The sequence below is a fragment of the Sminthopsis crassicaudata genome, chromosome 3 (genome assembly GCF_048593235.1).
Source record: "Sminthopsis crassicaudata isolate SCR6 chromosome 3, ASM4859323v1, whole genome shotgun sequence".
Taxonomy (NCBI): domain Eukaryota; kingdom Metazoa; phylum Chordata; class Mammalia; order Dasyuromorphia; family Dasyuridae; genus Sminthopsis; species Sminthopsis crassicaudata.
Window position 1 is genome coordinate 407,127,144 of NC_133619.1, and position 24,022 is coordinate 407,151,165.

The 24,022-nt window shown below is 34.1% G+C and overlaps 1 protein-coding gene across 1 annotated transcript in view; it reads left to right on the plus strand.

The window, feature by feature from the left end:
* RFTN2 (raftlin family member 2) overlaps positions 1 to 24,022 on the plus strand; it is a 71,805-nt gene that overhangs the window by 23,925 nt on the left and 23,858 nt on the right. The window contains exons 5-8 of the mRNA XM_074302777.1: positions 1,184 to 1,484; positions 6,711 to 6,914; positions 15,674 to 15,792; positions 22,557 to 22,660. Coding sequence (XP_074158878.1) covers positions 1,184 to 1,484; positions 6,711 to 6,914; positions 15,674 to 15,792; positions 22,557 to 22,660 — 728 coding nt within the window. The remainder of the gene's footprint in view (positions 1 to 1,183; positions 1,485 to 6,710; positions 6,915 to 15,673; positions 15,793 to 22,556; positions 22,661 to 24,022) is intronic.

Here is a 24,022-nt window from a genome sequence, read left to right on the forward strand (position 1 = left end):
CCTCCAAGGAGCTGGTCCAGCCATTATAATAATTAGATGCTTAATTCTTCTGACTTTAAGAATGATTTCATTAATATAAATCATATCCTTGTAGACACAGTTTTCCTAAGTTGTTCTGGCCTAAAATTCATCATTTAGTAACCAACTTTCTAGCAATGAAGAATATATTAAGGATTTAGCTAAGCTATTTCACAGAAAATATATATATATTAAAGATTTAGCTAGGCTGTCCTACAGGTAATGTATATGTAGATCATTTTCATACTAATACTTGAAGTCTTTTCAACTTTTTGTAAGACCTTTTGGAACATTCCATTGATCTAGGCATCAAAACCCCACAATCCCCTTCATGCTCTAATAAATTCCCTTGAGTGTGGGAGTAAGTAGCTTTCTGTTGAGCTCTGAGAGAGTTTGACATTCTGGAGCTGCAATTCTCTCCACCTCACTGAAATCATGCTCTCTGAAGCTGTCTTTCCTCAGTTTGTCTAGTTTGTCCTCTCTCAGTGCCCAGCTGGATGCATTGTTACTGATCCAGTTTCTGAGATGACATGAATAACTGGAAAGATAGGAGGGAAGAGAAAAGGAAATGTGGCTTTTCTAATGGACTCTCTCTCCACCTCCTTTCACTGACCTCTCTGGTTATAGATGCAAGGATCTGGCTACTCAAAACATTTCCTAAGCTGAGCTCTTTAAGCGATTGCCAAAATCATATTCTCTGATATCTGTAGATGTGTTTAATTCTTTCAACCAGTTCCAATACAGCTTTTCCTAAAAATTTGATTTTACTCAGTGATTATTTGTTTTTACTCCTCTCACTTTAATTACACTTTTTTTTCCCTGCACCTAGTTTATACTTTTGATTTTATTGCTCAAAGAGAAAATTTCACTTGATGAATATATCAGGGCATAGCATATCTCATGAGTTATATTAATTGGGATATAAGATTAATATAACATATCTCCTTGCAAAAGGATTACAAAGTACTTAAAAATACTTTGGTCAAGAGAATTAATAACCAAGAAAGCTATTGGTAGAGATACTCAATAACTAATAAAGGTCAATGGAGTCTGATCTATTCCATGAAAATTTCTTATTTTACTATTAAAATGTTCATAAATAAAATGAAAAATGAGGTTTGCTGATATACTCATTCTTCATTATTCATCTCATTTAAAACTGCAGATAAATGAAGCTGCTAAGAGAGGAATGAAATTTGTTGGATTTGTAACACAACAATGTACTCATTCTAAAGTTTGCAATGGCACCAGCCCTGATGGAGATGTAGAACCAGAGTCAATCCTATATAAAACTCAAGGACATCAGAGACACAATTCAGATGAAAACTGTAAAACTTGGAATGAAGGAACTTTAAGTGGGCAATCTTCTGAAAGTGGAATTGAAGAAGAAATTCATCATGAAAGTGGACCGTGGCAAATGGGAAGAGAAGGAAGTCCTATTCCCTCTAAATCAAGAAAGGGAGAAGGTAAAAGAAAATATAATGAGAAAAGGAGAGTTAGAATACATTCTTAAGTTAAATTTAGAAAAACATGAATTTTGAAAGAGGGAAGAGGCAAATAGGTAAGAATAAGTTTTGAAAGAGTTTTTTTTAATTTTTATTTATTTAATATTTTCCCTAGTTATATTCAAAGCAAATTTTTTTACATTTGTTTTTAACATTTTTAAGTCTAGGTTCTCTGCTTTATCTCTACCCACAATTAACAATATGTGAAGTTTTGCAAAACATTTTCATAAAAGTCAAGTTGTGTGAAAAAAATATATAGATCTCCCTAATGAAAATAAAAGCCCTCAATATTAATATATTATATGTCACATATATAATTTTATTTGGTCCTCACCCCACTTCTAAGAGATAAGTACTACTAAAATGATAATCCCTATTTTAAAGATTTTTTTAAAAAAGAGACTAAATGATTAAATGATTCATCTGTAATGACCCAGCTAGTAAATGTATTGTCTCCAGCATTGCCCTTCCAAAAACAGTAAGCAGTTTTAAAATATTCTAAACTGAAAGGAATCTTAAAAATCACATTGTCCTACCTTCTTGTTTTATATATAATTTGAGAAATTTAAAGCTTGAGAAATCCTTTGCCCTAGGTTCTAGGGAAAGGGGCCTCCTCCCTTCCACCAGGCCACAATATAAACCTCTGAGGTTTTTTATAACATCATTACAATCAAAACTAAGCCTCCTTATCATGCTACTTTCAAATTAGCACTATTTATAGATACATGTAAGGAACAGCTGTGATCTATGTGAAACAACTGTTCTTCAAAATTTCATCAACTAACTAAACTGTAGCTCATATATCCTATACTAAAATCCTCTAATGAAATCACACCGTTTTAAAGGAACTTTAGGTTTTTCACTACTGTTCTATCTTGTGAAGTCAATTTTTTAAAAAATCGGTGTAGTTTCACAAAGATCCTTTTAACTCTAAAAAATCCAAAATTTAAGAATAACTCAAAGCATCAAAGAATTATCAGTTGGGGAAATATTTTTTTTTAATCCAAAAGGCAAGGAAAATAGAAATAATAGTATAAAAATTGTTTAAAGCAAAATTATAATTTCCTTTAATTATTTGCATATAAAGTACAGTTGTAAAAATAGATTTCAGAGTAAAAACATAAAAATTATGAAACAATTGTTTTAAAAATTCATGCATCAATAAACAATTGGTGCACCTAGTCTTTTTAACCATTCTTGCAATAAGAGGGAGAATAATTGCTAAGTAGGCAGAAATTTGACCTTCCCTTTCCAGGAAAGATTTGCCTACCATATGCACTTGTCTTGTATATGGGTGCCAAATAAAGATGATTAAGTGCTTTGGAGCAATGGGGAAAAGGAAGAAGGGTAATCAAGAAGATAAGTTCCATCCAAAGAAGGAAAAAATAAGAAAAATTACCATCCAAAGGTATAATCTTCCTGAGGTCATTTGGAGGAAGATTTGAATTATCTCAAATTAACCAATTTTTTTCCTTGCTGTAACTAAAGCAATTTCAGCACAGCAGTGAAATTTAAAAATACCTAAAATTGTATATTTCAGTCATTGATTACTTAATAGTTCTTTGGTAACAATATGATAGGAATCCATATATGGTGGAAAGATGGGGGGGTAGAGGGAGTGGGGCAAGTAAAGTATAACCAACATTTATTTAGACCTACTAAGTGTCACATATTATACTAAACATTTCACAAATAGAGGTGAATAGAGCCCCCTCACCAAGGCCTTAAAATCATTTTGAGTATGACCTTTCTCTACCATTCTACAAGTTATAAAAATATAAAAGATTTTAACAGACTTATGACCTCCTGGTTGTAGATATTTACTTCTCACAGTGTAGCTCATAAGTGCTCAACATCCTATCCATCTTGTAAATCCTCCACATATTGGGATCCACTCAATATGCTGGGAGCCTTCCTCTGGAAGGCATTCTTGGATTTAATTTTTGAGATCCTCAGCTTGCTACAGTGCCATCCACAAACAAAATTATTTAAAGGATATCACTATCTGTAGAAATTTACCAGAGTTAAAAATTGATAAAGAAAAGATAGAATTGAACATAAGATTCAGAAAGTTCCTACTTTGTGCACATTTGATTTAGAAAATAACCCATGTGTATTCACTACTGCTTCTATCACTCCTCTCTGACATTAGTGCAGATTTCTACCTGATCCATCATCTACTATAAGTGTTCTCTTTGTTTTGAAGTTCTTTTCCAACACTTCTGTGAAAGTCAAAAGAGCACTCCCACTTATTTCCAGCTGGAAACCTTTTCCCTCCAATTCCATTGATAGTGTCCAGTTACCAGAGCCTCCACTCTTTCTTTTCTTTCTTTCTTTTTTTTTTTTTTTAACCACACTTCTGCTCCTCTTGGGCATAGAGAGACTCAGGATTTAGGAATTTAGGTTAGTGATCAAATCCTAATTTTGCTATTTATGATACATAGGATCTGAGATAAATCTTTCTGCACCTCAATTTGTTTGTTTATAAAATAAGGGTCTACACCAAATGACCCAAATGACTTGTAAGGACTCTTCTCACTCTAAATTCATGGCCCTATTATTATGAAATTAAGCTCTTTATACTTATTTGTTTGTATTATAATCTCAGTACTATAGTCTTTTGAACTAGCCTAAAAACCTAATCTTTATAGCATAATTTGGAGGCTGTCTATGATAGGAATGGACAACAAGCATCATATATACCTTTGCACACAGATTTCAAGGGTAGTGTAAAGCCAACTTGTTTTGCCTTTTCCAAGAGCAGAATAAGTGGTTAAGGTGAAACTATTTTTCAGAGAATCCTCTACCATATGACTTTATTCCAACAAACTGTGCATGGCACTCAGTTTAAGAGAATTGTTAGCATTTAGTCATATCTTCTTTGTCCACCATTTACCATCTTCTAAGATGCAGCCTGTAAATGTGCATCAATAAGATTGTGAAAAAGCTGTTTCTGTTTTAAGATGTTACTTACAAGTAGGATGTGAAAATTTTAGACAAAAATTCTCCCACTTGATAATTTTCATTTCTCTGAGGTTTACTGTCCTACTGTGATCATTAACTAAAACATGACTATGGCTCTAAATACTATATGAACAAATAGATTGTGTAAAAATCAAGACTTCAGAGCTATATAAGGGGATTTAAATATGTAAGGTTGCTACTTCTGGATTCAAGTGTACCCTGAGGGGTTGAGGAGCAAATTTCTTTCAATTGCTAATGATTCAACTCTCCAATGTGTGTTCTTCCTAATGACTTGGACTCCAGTTCCAGTTAACTACTTAATCTCAAATGGCATTTACAAAGAGAGATTTAAAAGATATAGCAATAACAAACATTTCTCCGAACTCCTCAGGGCAAAATTCCCCCCAATAAAAATCCGCCCAAAACATACACACAAACATACGAGGTCAGAGAGTGGAAGCAGGGTAGAATTGAGATAAAAATTTAACTCAGTTCCTTGGTTCTACCAAGTTTACAAATTATATCATCAAATTATATCAGTTCGGATAATTTCTTCCACTGGACTAGGGTCCCTGTCAGGCCCAAAGATCTCTCCTCAATCCTCTGAAACTAGACCAAGTATAACACTCAACCTGGATTATAACTACCATATTCCTGTAATTCATTCTTCTGGCTGAGATCAGGAATTTCTCTCCTTGCATCTATAACAGAAAAAACTGAATAGTCCAAAGAAGCCCTATTTTATGGCCATGGGGATAGGTGGGGAAGGCACCATAGCTCTTTCTCTTATATCATGGTCTTGCCACTGTACTTGAAGAGTAAAAGAATCATCTTGTTCCCCTAGATACAAAAGCACAACAAAGGCAAAGAGGAAATTATGGAAACTGCAAGGCTTTATTGAATTCCTCCAAAGACAGCCTCTTCTAAATGTGGTTTAGCCAGATTTAACCAATTACTCAACATCCATGCATCTCTCTCCAAGGCACTTCCCTTACATGTCATCATGATTCTCCTTGAAGCAGTGTTCTTGGTATCTTCTGGGGGAGATACCATCAGCTCCATAGTGTCTACCACATGGAGACAAGATACGAGCAAACAGATGGGATTCAAGCACATGCTATTACTTGCAATATTTTGTGCTTTGTTTCCAGTGACCAAGAATGGTTAGTCTTTCCCAAAATGGATGATACTGAATATGCATATATTAGCAATTGTGTAGCGGTCTGATTCCTTTTTTAATATGAAAGAAAACATCCTTATAAGAAAGCAAAAACTACAGTATTGTTTCCAGTTGATTTCATGGAATCCTATTATATTGCTAGTACTGGTAATTGAAGGCAACACCTGTTCATAAAATTTCTGAGTCATAGTAAGAAAAATTTGCTGTATATCTTTATTCATGAAGGAGGCACGATCTGACCTTCAGACAGTCTAGTTTGGTCCTTTTATCAACCAAAAATCCATGGAGCTCTCTCCTAAACTTTGTTCTCCATCAACTATACTGTTGAAGACTTTAGCTTAAAAAGGCCAAGGTCTCCCAATGCCTCCAGAGCCATCTCCAATCATCTTGATCTATATCTGATCACTGGACCCAGATAGCTCTGGAGGGGAAAGTAAAGCAGGTGACCTTGCCCAACCTATCTTGATTGTTGTCATGGTGGATAAACAACTACACTGTGTACATCACTCTCTTCGTTCTGCTTACCTTATGCTGTATCTCCCTCTTCCAGCTTTCTTTTTCCCTGATTTATGTTTTATATAGAGTCACCCAGGTATGCATGTACCAAGAGAGTGTGTCATCCTTCCTTCCCCTATCTATCTCACTGAAAGCTATGTTGGTTTTCAAACACCATTAATACCTGCTTCTGATGACTATAAAATATTTTGGTTTTCTTTCAATGTGAGTCCAAGACATTGTTGATTTAATTAAAAACTTTCAAGTTGTTCAGGTCTAAATCTTTATGATCCCAAGAGCCTTGGCAAAGATTTTGGAGTAGTTTGTTATTTCCTTTTCCATGCAAGCATAGACTAAGTGATTTACTTGTAGCTAATAAATGTCTGAAGTCAAATTTGAACTCTGGTCTTTCTGACTCCAAGTCCAGAGCAAAACACTGTGCTATTTAGCTGCCATTATCAAAGTTGTTTTCTTTTTATTTAAATTACTTTTGAAAGATTTCCCTATAAAGTTTTTTTTTTTTTTCTCTCCTGGATATTCATCCTCAGATAGTAAATTATATACAGTCTTCAATGTTTTTGATAATGAATCAACATGCTGGACCTATCAGGAAGGCATTCTATCAATGAAAATCACAAAAAAAGGATCTGTAATTAGCACACTGGATGCTGACTGGCTAGAGCTGACGACATTTTATTATAAACAAGGACTGTCCTTAATCGATTCCTTTGTATCCTGGGAAACTTCTAAAGGTAAGTCTTATTTCAGAAAGGGATCTTGTGATATCAAAAGATTTTGCAACTGTGTCAAGAATTGTGATTTGATTGTTCTTTCCTACTAGAGAGCAGGAACTGTTAGATTTTATTTTGTTTTTTTGTAATCCCATCACAGTGCTTTATGTATAACAAGTATTTAATAAGTGCTAAATGAATGAAGTTCTATGACCTATAACAAGAGGTGTGGTTTCTAAGATAATTACATAACCAAATGCCACAGAGATATGCAGATTCAATCTAGCCATTCCTTCAGATGCCATTGGCAGCAAAATGGACCCCTGCTATATAGGGAAGCATTTCTAATAAATACTTACCATTTGATCATTCCTTTTTTGAAATAAACAGACTAATATGACCAACAAATATAAAGTTTACAATAGCTCTACCTAAGGAGTCTTCACAACAGTTGTCAAGAATAATGGCTGGTTTCCTAGGAAAATGAAAGCAATTGATCTGAAGATAATTAGGTTAAATAAAACTCTTATCATGATTCTGAGTGCTTTGAATTGAGCATTTTTAATTGAGAGGCTTAGTGTGTTTTCCCTCTCTAGTCTCCATTTATTCTTCCAATCTAAGGAATTATTCTAGGCCAGATTGTCTTTATAAATATCTGTTATCTTGCATCTATCACCATATGCACTAGTTAATATCCAAGTGTAAAATATCTTGAGTTTGGAGATAAGTTATATTATATTATGGTTGATGTTTGACCTTTTCTATAAATTGGATTTTGTAAGTAAGTATTAGTGATGAAAATATAGTACAAGGTGAGACCTTTTAAACTTCTTTCCTTCCTTTTTCTTAATCTCTCATCATCCCAAAACTCCCTAAATGATCTTTTTTTAGAGAAACCATGAAAAAAATAAAAATTGGTCAGGTAAGGGACAGCTAGGTGGTACAGTGGATAGAGTACCACACCTGAAGTCAGGATGACCTGAGCTCAAATTTGGCTTCAGACACTTAACACTTTCTGGCTGTGTAACCTTGGGCAAGTCACTGAACCCCAATTGCCTCAGCAAGAAAAAATTGTTCAGGTGGGTGGGAAGAGACAGAGATAGTGGAGAGATTAGAAATGTGGCTAGAGACATACAATAACAAATGCATTGAATTTATCTTCTATAAGTTTCAATTTCTTCATCACAAATTGAGGATAATAATGGTTTTGCTATGTTTCACAGAATATCATTAGGAAGTCTCCCAATTATGAATTATTACTGTAATAAATTTTTAAAAACAGAATAAGAGGTAAAAAAGGAATAAATGAAAAAGTAAATGAAATAAGAGCAAATCAATTTGCATTTCAGAGTTACAGTTGCAGATTTATTTAAATAGAAATATTTTACACTAGAGCTACTTTTAAAATGTTTTGGAAGAAGAGACAAAAATTCACATTTCAATAAGTCATATTGCTTAGTAACCAAGATACATGTATGAAGCCATTAGTGGGACTCTAAGTTATATAAATAGCATATTCCAAACGGGATTGCTGACTTTTAAAGAATTTTTCTGTTAAGGTCCTTTTAGGACATGTAGCTGCAATATTTCTATTCACAGATCATCTAGTTGGACAACTGTTTACCTTTCATAAAGTTACACATACAACTCCAGAGTCCAAGTTGGGGCCTCCCTTGATTAGTTTCCTAATTTTTGGTGGTAATCTTTTTACTGGAGGAGAAAGAAAAGTATTCCCCATGCTAATTCTATCCTACAGCACTTTCGATGGGTCCTTGCCTGATTACAACAAAATTAACCTCAGCAGATGCTATACTAAAGAAACTCTGTGGGTCCTTTGTGTTTCAAAGCCTCCCAAACTACTTACAGTCAGGGCTTAAGGGAAAATCATCACTCTCAGCAGCTATGGAATGTCTCATTAGACATTTTACATAGCCGATTTTCAAGAAGAGAGCCCTACATAGCCGATTTTCAAGAAGAGAGCCCCTAACTAGCTTTAGCCTTTTGGCAGTTTGATCATTGGGTGTGTCATTAGGGGCTTCACGAAGAGTATATAAAGACTATCCAGATGCCCCAAAATAGAGAGGGAAACTATGAAAAAATGTCTGGGACATCTGGAAACTCTAAAAGACCACAGCTGAACTCAGTTACTGAATTCAGTATTATTTGGCATTTCTGTCTCTGAAAACTACTTGGGTGAGCTATCCATTCATATTACTTACTAATTGCCTCAGGACTCATGAGCAATACTAATATTGTGAAAGAGTTAAATTAATGAATGTTACGAAAGTCACTATGGAAATAGATATTTCACATGATAATGAGAGCAAAAACCAGGCATTGCCTCCCAAGATTAAATCTGTTTCTCTTAAAACATTCAGTCTGGGGTGGCTGGATAGTGGGAAGACCTGCCACCAAAAGACATTATCCTCATTCTTCTTGCCTTTCCCCTTCACCTTTTTCCCAACATAGGCCACCTATCTTGATTGCTTTACAATTCACAGGAACTTGGATGAGATACCTTACCCCTGTTTCCTAAAGTCCTCCAGATCTTAACTATCTATCTATTCTGTGTCTAAGCCCTAACGACCCCTAGGATTGTTATCTGATTCTTTGATGAGATGTAGTGATCCTTGGGCCTTGCCATATGCTCCTCCACTGCTGTACCCTTAGGGTTTCTAGGCCTTTCCATCAACCCTGCCTCTGAGCTTCCTTTTATGTATTGTCTCCCCCAATTAAAGGGTGGATTCTTTGAGAACAGAGCCTGTCTTGCTTTTTCTGCCTTTATAATCAGCACTTAGTGGTAGGCACATAGTAAGCACTTTAATAAATTTGCCTTTTTCATTCATTCTTCCTCTTTTTAAAAAAACAATTATATAAGTTATGATTTTTTAGGAGGGGAAGGAGAGATACAAGGGAAATTGTAGGCAACATAAATATAAAAGATATTAATAAAAATCGGGAGTGAGTCTTTAACATGGCACTGTATTAGATTGTTTTGTTTTGTTTTTAATTACTGACATAGTAGTATCTTGTGTCTCCTTTACAATTCATTCATTTAAGATGAATTAGTATGATATGGAGTACTATTTGGGAAAACTTGGCTATTTTCTCTCACACCTTATTAAGAATACCCTAGTATGTAAATAGAACAATCTCATAAAGGAAAATAGGCACAAGGATAGGTTTGTATAGTCATTTCAGTTGTGTACAACTTTTTGTGACCTCATTTAGGGTTTTCTTGGCAAAGATATTAGAGTGGTTTCCCTGTCCTTTTCCAGTTCATTTTACAAATGAAGAAACTGGGACAAACAGGATTAAGTAATTTGCCCAGGGTCACGCAATAAGTATCTAAGGCCACATCTGAACTCAGGTCTTCCTGACTCCAAGCCATTACTTCCCATAGGGGTTCATAGCTATTGATATTTTCTGAATTTTATTTTTTAAAAAGAGTAATAAAGATTCCTGATTTTTTTCCCCTAGCATTTGGTATCCGCTTTTCTCTCAGATATCTTTTTTTTTTTTCTCTCAGATATCTTAAGAATCAAGTCCTGAATGTCTTTAAAACTATGTCATCTCAAACTTTCTTTGTGTATACTTGGTTCTTTGTGTCTTTGTCTTCCTTAGGGTGATTTCTGCTTCCTCATGTAGCCCCTCAAATAGGCTATCTTCATTATCATTGATAGAGAAAATAGTTTGTAATAATAATCTTGATAGATTTTTGCCATTTTTTGTAGAATTCTAACATTTTCATCCTTAAAGGTTTTTTTAATCTTTAAGGTTTAATATGTATGAATGTATGTATGTGTATGCATATGTATATGTGTATTGGTATCTATATGTGTTTAATGTATATATGTGTATATATAGTGAAATTATATATTTATCCTTGATGATCTGTCATAATTGGGTCTCTTCCACCCTTTTCATAAAATTATTTTTCTATTTCCCAACTTTTACTATGCTATGAGAGGCTACCTGTTTTGTTGTCTCTCTAACCTCATTCCTGTGGATGCTGGCTTCAATGATACAAATATTCTGTCATGGTTGCAATTCTTCCTAAGGGATCTGCTCTAATTAATACTGTTATTCTTGCCAATGGTGCCGATCACAATTCATTCATATCTTTTCATCCACTGCATCTCTTATACATGTCTTCCCATAAATCCTCCATAAAGGATCCAACCAGACTGTTGGGAGACTTCCTCTACATCTCTTGACATTGCTTGAGACTAACCACCAATCATCTCTCATTCTCTCTGTATGAGATGAATGCTTACTTTATTTTCCAATCATACTTTAAGATTCTTTATATCAGTTATACTGCACAAATCACCATTGATCATGTGTGGTAACCAACTCATCCTCTGATGCTTTCTCCTTGATTTAACCCTGAACTTAAAGTCGATAAAGACTGGAAAATTTCACGACTAACAGGATCATGGGGAGAATATTGTTAGGCCTTTTCCCGAAGGAAAAACCTGGCAATTCAAAGCAATCCATAAATTCCTCTACTATTTCTACTTGGAATAACTTCCCTTTCAAAGTTCCTCTTATTATTATTATTTCAACTTAATTTCAATCTACCACAGTCCATTCAACAGATATTTATTAATCACTCTTCATGGCTAAGGTATTCTGCTAGATGCTTTGGGCACAAAAATGAAAACAATAAATTTCCTGTACTCCAAAAGTTAAATAAGATAATATTTGTAAAGCATTTGCTATAGAGCCTGATATGCAGAAAGTGCTTAATAAATGCTTGCTCCCTTTCCTTTGTTCCCCTAAGGAGCTTACTATCTATGGGAGGAATAGAAATGTCCAGAGATTTAAATCAAAATAAAGTATGATATGAGCACATAAGTGATCCCAAAGTTCCCTAAGAAAATCTGAGGAGAAAACATTTATATCTTGGTGGAATTAAAGAAGGCTTAATGGAAAATATGGCATCTCAGTTACCATTAAAGGAAGAGAAATATTAAACAGGTAATACACAAATGGATGATATGAAAGAGAAGATGAAAAAATTGTAGTTCCATTTTTGTAGAATGTAGAACATATAAAGCAAAATTATAAGACTGAAATGAGACTGGAAAGGTAGTTTAGCACCAGATTGTGGAAGGCCTTAAGTGAAAGGCTAATTAATTTGTTTATTATGCCTTAGGCAATAGGAAACCACCAAATGTTTTTCAACAATGATGAAATAGCATGACCATACTTGAGCATTTAAAAAATTATTTTGGCAGCTCTATGTGGGATGTCCATTTCATAATTGATATAAAATCTTTATAAAAATGATTTACATACATATAGAAGACATCCTTGATAAGAATATGAAAAGGCAGGCTCTCCTAAGTGATTTTCTATAGCAGAATACATCTTCATCAACATACAGTTAATTGAAAGATATATGAAATACAAGATCCTGCTATACTTATTCTTTATTGGTTTTTTGAAAAGCATTTGACAAATTAAATTTTTGGAGTCCTCTAGCAAGAGGTCTCCCATACTTGTTGTGATCATATAAGTTTCCTTGAAAGATAAAATCACGGAATAACTTTTTTTGTTGATCTCAATATTAATATCAAATGAAGACTGCTCCAGGCACATTTCTTTGTGAAAAATTGGATTTTCCATAAGTGATGAGAGGGTCTAAATGCTTTTGTTTACAGATGACGTCTCTTCAGTGAACATCATGCTCACTCCAAAAAAATCAGCCTCACAATTACAGAGGACACAGCAAATATATGAACAATTCATAGATGAACAATTATATCCCGACTGTGACAAGTACCTAGATAGAATAGTTCAATGAGTAGGCCATAAGTTAGTATGTTTCATACAGACTGAAGATAAGCTCTTGACCCAAAACTGATAATGAGGAAGAGAGGGAGTAGATTGAACAATTCTATCCAATCCCAAACAACTCCCTAATATATAAATGCATCTTTTTTTAACCTTGATATCATTCTACTAAAAAATCAAGGAGGAACCCCATCTCCAAAGAATCAACATTGTAAGTACCCTGCATAAGTAAATTGAAACCTATTACCAATGTTGATGTGTAAGATATCATAAAGGAAATGTATAATCAGAAAGGAAGGTGAATCATTCATAGAACAAAAACAAGGAAAAAGAGATGGATGGATATCCTGGTATCCATAGAGCTTTTGTAAAACCTAGAAAAAGGCCTTCAGATCATGGAGTCATAGGATCAGAGCAATTTGAGCTCCAAGGGAATGTAAGATTTTAGAGACCCTCATTTTAGAGTGATGAAAACTGAGTCACAAAGAGACTAAGTGAAATATCTCAATGTCATACTGCTAACAGGTAGCAGAGATTTAGATTTAAACTGAATCTAAATATAGTCCATTATCCCACACTATGATAGCTCTTTTATGAAACATTTCTAAGAGTGATATGGATGGATTATAATCTTTTTTGCTTGAAAGGCTGGCCAAATTGATGAGATTATGTATTCATTGAAATGTGAAGGATAGAGTAGAAAGGGCAAAGATTACAGGTTGGCTAACCATTTGGAGTCTAATAAAGTATAATCCAGATAAAGGAGGAAATAAGGACCCAAAGTAGGTTGATGACAGCATGAGTAAAGAAAAGGAACAAATGTGAGAGGCACTTTGATGGTAGAATCAGTAGGATTAGTACTAACTATTAGTAAACTAACTGTGAGGGAAAGAGAAGGAACACTCAGATATGATTCTAAACGTTCTGAGCTTGATGACCTAGAAAAAGTAAGTCAATTGGGAAGACAGACAGATTCTGGTTGGAAGAATGATAAGTTTGGGACCTAGAATCATTAGAGATGGAAGAAACCCTTCAGTTCAGACCATTTATTCTACAAATGACCTGTGGCTGATACATCAGGATGGAGATGCCCAGGGTTAGGCATATAGATTTGGAAATCAGCCATAATTGGATCATTAGAAATTAATGAAATCACTCAGGGAGAGTAAAATGAAGAAAGAGGGGCCATAGGCAAAACTTATGGGTCACCTTAAAGTTGGGCAGGAGGAGCATGACCAACCAGTGAAGACAGAGAGGAAACATTTGTATAGGTACAAACACCAGAAGATGGCAGCATAACAGAGGTCATGGGAGAAAATACTTAGGAAAAAAATACATAATCAACCCTATTAATGCTGTGGAAAGGTCAAAGGGGATAAACACTGAGAAAAGTACATTTTTTGTAGCATTTGAATGGTAACTACTATGGCCTTTGAAGAAATCAATTTCAGTACAGTGGTAGAGTCAGAAATCAGATGGCAATGGGTTAAGGAATGAATGGATAATAAGGAGATGGGGAAGAGATTGTAATTAAACATAACTTTCTAGAAAAGATTTGACCTAATATTACCCCTGCCCCCATTCCACTCAATTATTAACATTTCTGTTTAAAAAGACAAAACAAAACAGTGAAAATGCAGACCCTACAGATCCCTGGAGTGCTCCCATCTCACAATGGATTGAGTCAGCTTGCTGTAGGTTTTTCTCAACTTGTTCTTTCAAACAGGAGATAGAAATCATCTACTGAGGTTAAATTACTTCTTTCCAACAAAAATAGAAACCCAGGTGTTGAAAACCTGAGGTTAAAGCTACAAGGCCTTCATCTTTACATCATATAATGTCAAGGAAAATTAGAAGCAGATTACGTACAGCTGCATAAACATCAAAATATATATTTGTAATGATTTCCTAGACAAACCTTAAGCTCATATTCAAAAAACATTTGACTATTCTGGCAATCTTTGGTGTGATACTAGAAATTACACTTAAAGGAAGTAGCATATCTGTTATATTTAGATAACCAGTGATTTTAAGAGATCAAATTAAACTAAGAGTAAATGCTTTCCTTCCCAAAAACATGTAGATTCTTATTTGGTATTCTACTATGATAGAGTCATTTCAAAGAGAAATGATCTGTTCCTCATATCTGTGGCCAATTGATAAAAAAATTTAACAATTATTTTAAAAATACTTTATTTAGAAATAGTAGTTCTAAAGTCCTTAATGTTTAGATTATAAATAATTGGAGTTTTGATATGATCATTAAAATATGCACTGTTTTATAAAAACCAAAAAGCTTAACTAGCATTTGGCCATGAAGATCTTCCCTAGTGAAGGCCCAATAAGAAACAAAGGAACTAACATGAAATAGATCTGTTTTAGGACAGTAGGTTACAATTGACTAAGAATATTTAAGAAACAAGTCAGATGGACACTCCCTTATAACTTCCTTCCCATTAGGAATCCTGACAATGATTTCTGCTTAAAGTTTTCCTGTTGTTATTGTCAATGTTTTTTATTAAGCTCATTGGATTAAATTTTGTCTTTGTGTTTTCATAATTTGAATTAATTTTGTCTTAATATTATTTGTTGCATCATATTTCAAAGGTGGGGGACAAGGAGAAGACGGAAGAGTATTGTTGTTTCTATTACTGGCTTAAATAATATGTAACCAAAGTATGTGCATGACCCAAAATCTTTTCTCAAGTTGAAAGGTATTTCCTGTTGTTTCTAATTTCAGAAGATTACTTTAGAACACTCTAATGTTCATTGTCTGTATCCTTTGAAAAAAAGAAAAATAACTATAATTTAACTGAAAAGGAAAAGGATATAATTGGGTCAACCAAAATAAGTGCTTATTAACCATTTGTTTGGGGTTCTTTTTTCATTTCAGCCTTTTATAAACTCATTTAAGGATAATGATAGTATGATGAGAAATTACACATTTAAAGCCATAAATATATCCTTTATCTCTACAGATCATTTGTCCAAATCTTTGGAAGGATTATTTATATATGAAGAAGAAGGTTCTGGAGTACCAGGTGCTAACAGGAAAGGAAATGATGCTATTGTGGTAGAACAATGGACTGTCATTGAGGTAAATTGCAATTATTTGGCAAAAATTTTATTTGTATTTCTTGTTTTCTAAGTTAGTACTTTTTTTGCTGCCTCATTATTCTTAGATATGTGTTTATTTATAGTTGGAAGATTATCAAAATGTTTTGACAATCTTCTCTCAAATTTAAATTACTTCCTTTATATTTAGTCAGATATAACAAAAATCAATCTTTTAAAAGAAACACAAACATTTAGCTAAGAATTTGATAACATCATTCCTTCAAAAGATTTGATATACTAGTATAAAATGAAAAGGCTTGTGGCACTATCTCTACACAATGCCCACAACAAATGGTTAAAAAGGAGAAACACTACATACAGTTAGTCAACTACTTGATTTGTGGAACAGCAGCAATAATAATATTAACATATCTGTTGTACCTACTTGTGCTTTACAAATATTATCTCATTCAATTTATGTAACAACCTGGGAGGTAGGTACTATTATTATTCTTCCTTTTACAGTTGAGGACATTGAGGCAAAGAGATTAAATGACTTGCCCAGAATCACAAGCTAGTGATATCTGAGGCCAGATTTGACCTAAGATATTCCTGACTGCAGACTTATTATTCTATAAAATGCTCCATCCCCATTTAATCACTTTGATTTTTTTAAAAATTCAATTGATTTGTTGTTTCAGTATTACTGTAGGCACAGTTTAAAGACCTTGGAATACCAAAACCAAACAAAAAACCCTTTGGTCTGGCACAGAAATTTACATAATAACATCAGGCTTCCCAATCAGATATGATAATTCTATAGATGCTGTGCTCTCTAAAGGACAGATTATCTTGAGATAACAAGGGTGTGGCTGGCAGAATTATCCAGTACAAATATACTCTGTTGCTGGAACTCTATCTTTCCAGAAATCAGCAGGAGTCAGGATCACTAAACGTCTTTATTCTAGATCTTTACCGTGGCCTCCAACGCCAGGTCACGAGTGCAAGTGAGCGTGAGTTCCACCACCCAAGTTTCTCTTGCTCCTCCCACACAAGTCACTTCCCTCTCTTTGTCTCACCAATCAAGTCAGCACAGAACAGCTGGGGAGGGTCAACCTTAAACAAGTTAATAGGGAACCGTCCAATTGGCAATTAGTCTCACGTGCTTCATCATCCAAGTGCATTGCTCAGTTCTAGCCCTTTACACTCTGTTATGCATCTGAGACCATTCCTTTCAGTACCTGTCATTTTTAATAGACTATCCATTTTTGATATTTAAATAAGTCTGCAATTTCATTTGTAATTCATATTGCATCTCATCCATGCCTGAATCTTGCCCATATATTCTAAAAAAATCCTTCATAGGAGGTCTATCCAACTTTGGGATTAGAGAGGTAGGAGGAAGGGGAGAGAGAAGAGTTCTAGATCTCTTTACTAGGCTTACCAATGGTGTACCAAATGGTACACCAGTTTCCATAGGTTAGTTGTCTTTCATTCTCATTACATAACTAATTCACTTCTTTCTGTAGTCTTTTTTTCCCCAGATCTGTGATCTCCCACATCATTGTGGAAAAATTTACACAATAGAGATACTTCCCACAAGAGTAGATTATCAGTGCATCTAAAATAGGTCAAAGAAAGAACTTTAATCCCATCCATGTATTCCTTACTCTTACAGCTAGCCCTCAATGCCATGCTTTTGCTTTATAGTCAAAACATTTCTTTAATATCTTTTACACCACTCATTGATGATATGCTTTAGACTTCTTTTGGTTTCTTTGTATTTCTTCATCATCCTTTGGGTGACTTGCATCTTTAATTCTTTATTAACGGTGGAATTTATTCTATGACTTGGAGCAGATGTCATCATCAGAAGATTATTGTTGTTTCAAGATGATATTCTATTTCAGGAAGACTCTTGGGATTATTAAAAGCACTAAAATAATTTCCCGAAGGCAATTCAACCCACAATCTTTTTCCTACTTAATTCTAAGCTTACTGTATCTTTCATTTGTAGAGTGTCTACAAAAAGGTAGAGGTGTATTTCTCCATTGCTTTTTGCCATATTGTTTCACTACCTTCTTTCATTAATTGTTGTTCTTGACTGACCCATCTACTCTTTTGGCAGAGAGATCAAATGTTTGCTAGATGAAGTGGTTCCTACATTCTTTTGATCTTTTTATTGCAATTGATTTATATATGTTAAAGTAACTGAGAAAATTGTTGTATCTATATCAATGTCCATTTTAACCATTTCCTGTTTTTTGTCTTTATACGATGACTTAATTCAATCCGAATTGCCTTAATTACATGAATTAGCTTCTTTTTATTTTTTCCCCCTAATTTGGTGCTAATTTTAATCTAACAAGTTAGTTGTCAGTACACAGATAGTTACTTGAAGAATGATTTCTCACATCAGTAATCAATCATTTTCTGACAATTAGGATATAATAATTTCATTTTGTTGTTGTTTTTCAGTGCCCAATATGTATTGTGTCTCTTACCTTCCCTCTTTTAAAAACATGTTTTATTCATATTCTTTTATTTCTTTTTTTAATTCACTGTACCATCTCTATACTGACCTACCTTGTAATAAATAAGAATAGTACAGCAAAATAAATCAACACATTGGCCATGTCTGAAAATATATGCCTCATTTTGCACCTATCATGTATCACTGATCTGAAGACCAGCTCTCTTCTTGAAGAATATATTTACAATATATAGGTGTGGATCTCTGTATAGTCTACAAGACTTTGACTTCTCTCATTTCTCATTCTGAAGCCATATTAGTTAGGTTAACCCTTGGAGAGCAGACGTTCTATTTCTGAGACCAGAGTCAAAATTTTTCTAATATGGTAGAGTGTTTCAGACTTTTCAGTCTTCTAATATAACTGTTAAGAATTCCGGATCACGGGGGCAGCTAGGTGGCGAAGTGGATAGAGCACCAGCCCTAGAATTCAGGAGAACCGGAGTTCAAATCTGGTCTCAGACACTTAACACTTCCTGGCTGTGTGGCCCTGGACAAGTCAGTTAACCCCAGCCTCAGGAAGAAAAAAAAAAAAAATTCAGGATCACTTACTACAAATAAGATACCAATAGGGTAGAACATTGATGACTACAAAAACATTCAGGTCATATAGAGGTTCTAGATGACTGAGATTAAAACACTTTCCCTTCCTTTTTGTTAAGAACTGTTAAACTATTAATAGAATGTTATACTGTCAGTTATAAGCATTATAATCAACTCTATAATGAGCAATTCTAGCACTGAGACAAGCATCAAAAATGTGTCTGGGATAAATGATGAGAAAATCATCTTTAGTATACTTTTAAAAGCCAGAAAACTTGGACCACAGGTAATGGAGACTTTGGGACACCATGAAGAGGAGAAAGGCTCAGTTAGGAAAGAGCTGTGGCTATAAAGAAGTGGAGTAATTATGTTTAGCAAATTGATACATTCTATTTTTACCTAATTATTATAGTTAATGAATGTTATTCATTTGTTAGGAATATTGTTAACGCGGTACTAATCTTAGTTGTTTTTGCCTGCTCTAAATTCAGTGCCTAGTGGTAAAGCTCTCCCCAGCCAATCCTAATTCTAGTTCTAGTTATATTAGATAATTTTATTTAACTGTTAGTATGCACATGGATGTGTGTGCAGTGTGGATTACTGGGGCATTATTGATATGTCAAAACAAGATGTACCAATTTCTAAAAAAAAAAAAAGGAAAATGCATTCTTTGCTTCCATCAGTTCACAAAAATCTTCCAGTTTTTCTCTAAATTGTTCAGACTCATCATTCTCATGGCACAATAATATTCCATTACATTCATATACCACAATTTGTTTATCCATGTCCCAATCATTTACCTCATAATTCATTTTAGCCTTTTTCTATTATCACTAGTACTGTTTTTAGATATGATATTTTATATATATGAGAATTTTATTTGTATCATTAACCTTCACAAGCTATATACCAAAAAGTAGGATCAATTTTGGATGAAACTAGAAAATACACAGGCAGTAAAATATTAAGGATAGTTTCAAGCACAAACTTTTCAATTAAGCCTGAACACACAGTGAAGTCTTTCTCATCTTCTTCCTGCCTGTTTTCCTGGCCTGAAATTCCTATAGAAACCCAAAGAAGGCAGCAAAAGCCTCAGGGAACAAAATAAAATCCTTTCTTCTCTCAATTTCCCAGTTAGATCCCAGTCTAGATTCCTGGAGGATCATCAGATCATAAATTTAGAACTGGAAGAGACCATAGAGGTTTTCTAATCTAAAACTTCTATAGCCTCATAGATGAGACTTGGGGATATCTCAAGACTGACAAGGGTGTCTCAAAAGTCTTAGTGTAGTTATAAATTTTAAAAACTTAAATACAAGTAAATAAGCATTAGTAGCTTAAAACTACAGTGAATTTTAGGAAACTCTATATACATGATCCAGTTGAAAAGTGAAACAATGAAAAATAATTGTTTAACAGTTCAGAGAAAGGAAGAATGAAAGGTATTGAAGTTAGCAGGAAATTTGCCTTCCCAGAAGAGGCAAACTTTTTATCCTAACCTTAAAAGAATAGTAAAATGTCAATAGAAAATTCAGAATTTAAGCTTTAAAGTAATGTAGGAGATAGAGGTCTGGGCCTGGAGTCAGGAAGGCTCATCTTTCTGAGTTAAAATTCGGCCTCACTCACTAGTTGTGTGACCCTCTGCAGGTCATTTAGTCCTGCTTGCTTCAGTTTCCTCATCTGTAAAATGAACTGGAGAAAAAAAATGATAACCTGTTCCAGTATCTTTGCCCAGAATACCCTCCACAAAAATAAAATATGTGTGTGTGTGTGTATAAATGAACACATATGTGTGTGTTTCTTTTTTATATTTTTTTATATTTCATCCAAATTTTGAAACTAAAAATTCTTCTAGAAACATATAAAACTTGAATGAAATAAATCTGTAATTTCTAAATAAATAAATATCAATCAAAATTTAAATGAATAAATCTGCAAACCATTTGCAGGCTCTCAAATTTTATTGCCTAGCTTTCAGTCCTTTATAGTCAGTTAGATAAGAGAAGAATAATGTCATTCATGCTTGTCCTCACAGGTGCAGTTGACTAAGCATTTAGAATTCTTTATCAAAACTTATCTAGAAAATTGGAACTAAATGTACTTCTTTTGCAATCTTTGTGGTAATAAAACAAATCACGAAAGACGTTGTACCTCCAAATCCTTTGACCTAGAGATCCCACTAACGATATATACTCAAACAAGGAAAAGAAAGATCCAATATATGCCCAAAATATTTATAGCATCATATTTAGTAGTAGCAAAGAACTAGAAACAAAATAGATGTATATTGAGAAATAGCTAAACACTTTGTAGAATAAAAGTGAACTGCAAGAAATGAAGATAAAAAATTCAGAGAGGCAAAGGAATAATCAGGATAACATTCTATATGACTACAACAAATTGAAAACAGAACAATAGCAACAGACAAATGAAATTAAATGCTATGGTTATAAAATCTTTATTATAAAAAATAAGCCTTGGAGAGACTTAAATCAACTGTTGCTGAGTGAAATGAGCAGAACCAGAAGATCACTATACACTTCAACAACAATACTGTATGAGGATATATTCTGATGGAAGTGGAAATCTTCAACATAAAGAAGATCCAACTCACTTCCAGTTGATCAATGATGGACAGAAATAACTATACCCAGAGAAGGAATACTGGGAAGCGAATGTAAATTGTTAGCACTACTGTCTATCTACCCAGGTTACTTATACCTTCGGAAGCTAATAATTAATGTGCAACAAGAAAATGGTATTTACACACATATATTGTATCTAGGTTATATTGTAACACATGTAAAATGTATGGGATTACCTGCCATCGGGGGGAGGGAGTGGAGGGAGGGAGGGGATAATTTGGAAAAATGAATAAAAAAATAAAATAAAATAAAATAAAAAATAAACCTGTCAGTGAGGTGACATTGTAGATAGAGTCCTGACTGGAATCAGGAAGAGCTGAATTCAAATCCAGACTCAGACACTTATTAGCTGTGTGAGTGCTCACATCTCTATCTGCTTCAGTTATTCAATTATAGAATAGGGATCATAATAGCATCTTCTTCATAGGATTGCCTTGAGGATCAACTGAGTTAATATTTGTAAAACACACAGTACCTAGTTCGTAGTAGGCATTTAAGTCTTGTCCCTTCCCTGAATAAAAGCTATGAGAATTGTACCTTCACCTCCCTCCTCATTTAAAGAGATGAGGGATTAAGTAAGTGGATACAAAGTGTACTGTTGGACTTAATTAATGCATTTGCTAATTTTACTGAGCAACCTTTGTTTCATTTTTTTTTTAATGAGGAAATCACTTTCTTGATGGGGCAGACAGAAAAAAATATATTGGGAAATTAAGGTGATATGAAAAGATAGTAATTTTTTAAATAGGAAAGGCAGTCTATATTCTAAGACCATCTGGTCTTGGGAGCAGGGGAAAATGGAGTAGAAAAGGACAAATTTATGCAGTATTCCCACCCAATAGCTTCTTGAAGAAAAATAGTTACTAGATACAAGGTAATTAGTATAACTATTTTTCAGTTTATCATGTTAGCTGTTTGAATTATATGTTACACAGTTCTCTACTACAACTAGACATGATATAAGTTTATCTATCATCCATTAGTGACCATTTCTAATGTAACTTGTTTCATATAATATATATTTAATCACTTGTTACTAAAATAGATATAAAGAGCACTTACATGTATCTATATTTATTTATGCAGGGCTGTGAGATTAAAACTGATTATGGTCCTCTACTGCATACTCTGGCTGAATTTGGATGGCTTTTGACGAGTGTACTTCCGACACCCATATTAAGACATGACAGGTACTATGAAAGCATGTTTCAATATTAGCATTACATTCTAAAAGTTAGTTATAAGTAATTTCTTGGAGACCAGGACTTTGCAGGATTTTCCAAATCAGTTTTATAGAGTTAGTCTTAGATGTGGAAGAGACAATAACCACAATCTAGTTTGTTGTTCAGTTGTTTTCAGTCATTTTCAACTCTTTATGACCCCATTTGAGATTTTCTTGGCAAAGATACTGGAGTGGTTTGCCATTTCCTTCTCCAGTTAATTTTACAGATGAGGAACTGAGGTAAACAGAATTTGTGACTTGCCCAGAATCACACAGCTAGTAAGTGTCTTAGGCCAGATCTGAATTCAGGAAGATGAGTCTTCTTGACTATAGGTCCAGCACTCTGTGCACTATAGTGCCACCATAATCTAGTCTACCCCTGTCATTTTATAAGTAAAGAAATTAAGGCATAGAGAAGATAATTCATTTGCTAAAAGTAACAACTATTTAATAGCAGAGCCAGAACTAAAATCCAGGTCTGCTGGTCCAGAGCTCTTTCCATTCTATTACACTCTCTCTCCAACTTTTCCACAAGGAATTGAAACAAGCATATTGGCTGTGAAATCATTTCTACAAAATTGAATCTTTGTTTTTCAATTGGACAAGCTGAATAAAGAAAGAGCTGTTAGAAACTGCAGATAGAAAAAATATATTCATCCCCAAAAAACCCAATGCTTAGGTATCCTGCATTGTAATCACAGAGGTCTGTGTCCATCTTTTCTTCTCAGGACACAATTGTCTGGTCTGGGATCTGGAGATAAGGTTTAGAGAAACAGGCAGTCTAAGGACTACAATGGCAGTTCTGCTTTAAGTTGACCTTAGCTTCATATGCACCTTTAACTACTGAATTTTCACCACGAGTGACAATGCTATGAATATTATTCCTTGGTTTCTTCTTTACTACATCCATACAACTGTAAATGTTAAAATTTCATAGATTCATGTCTATCCTATTTCCCTTCCCCTTATCTGAATCTACCATTATCATTTCCTAGGAATACTATAGAGCTAAATAGGGAAAACCTGAATCATTTTTACTTTTTCCTATGAACTTGAACAGAAGAGGCCTAACTTGAAATTTTTTCATCAAAGCAAAAATACTTTGGAGTGAAGTGGAGAGAGGGAAGATACTAGAGAGCAGACAATCCATCCACGAGTCCAGCAGAGAAAGTGACCAACGAGGTAGTGATGGAATTTAGAGTGTATCAGCTGCAAGGAGGTGAGGTGAAAGAGCAGTAGTGCCCATGGAGAATAAGAAAACTTACTCCCTGTATCACAATCCTAGGGCAAAGTCCCATTCATCCTATCCTAATTATTTTTTCTCCCCAGT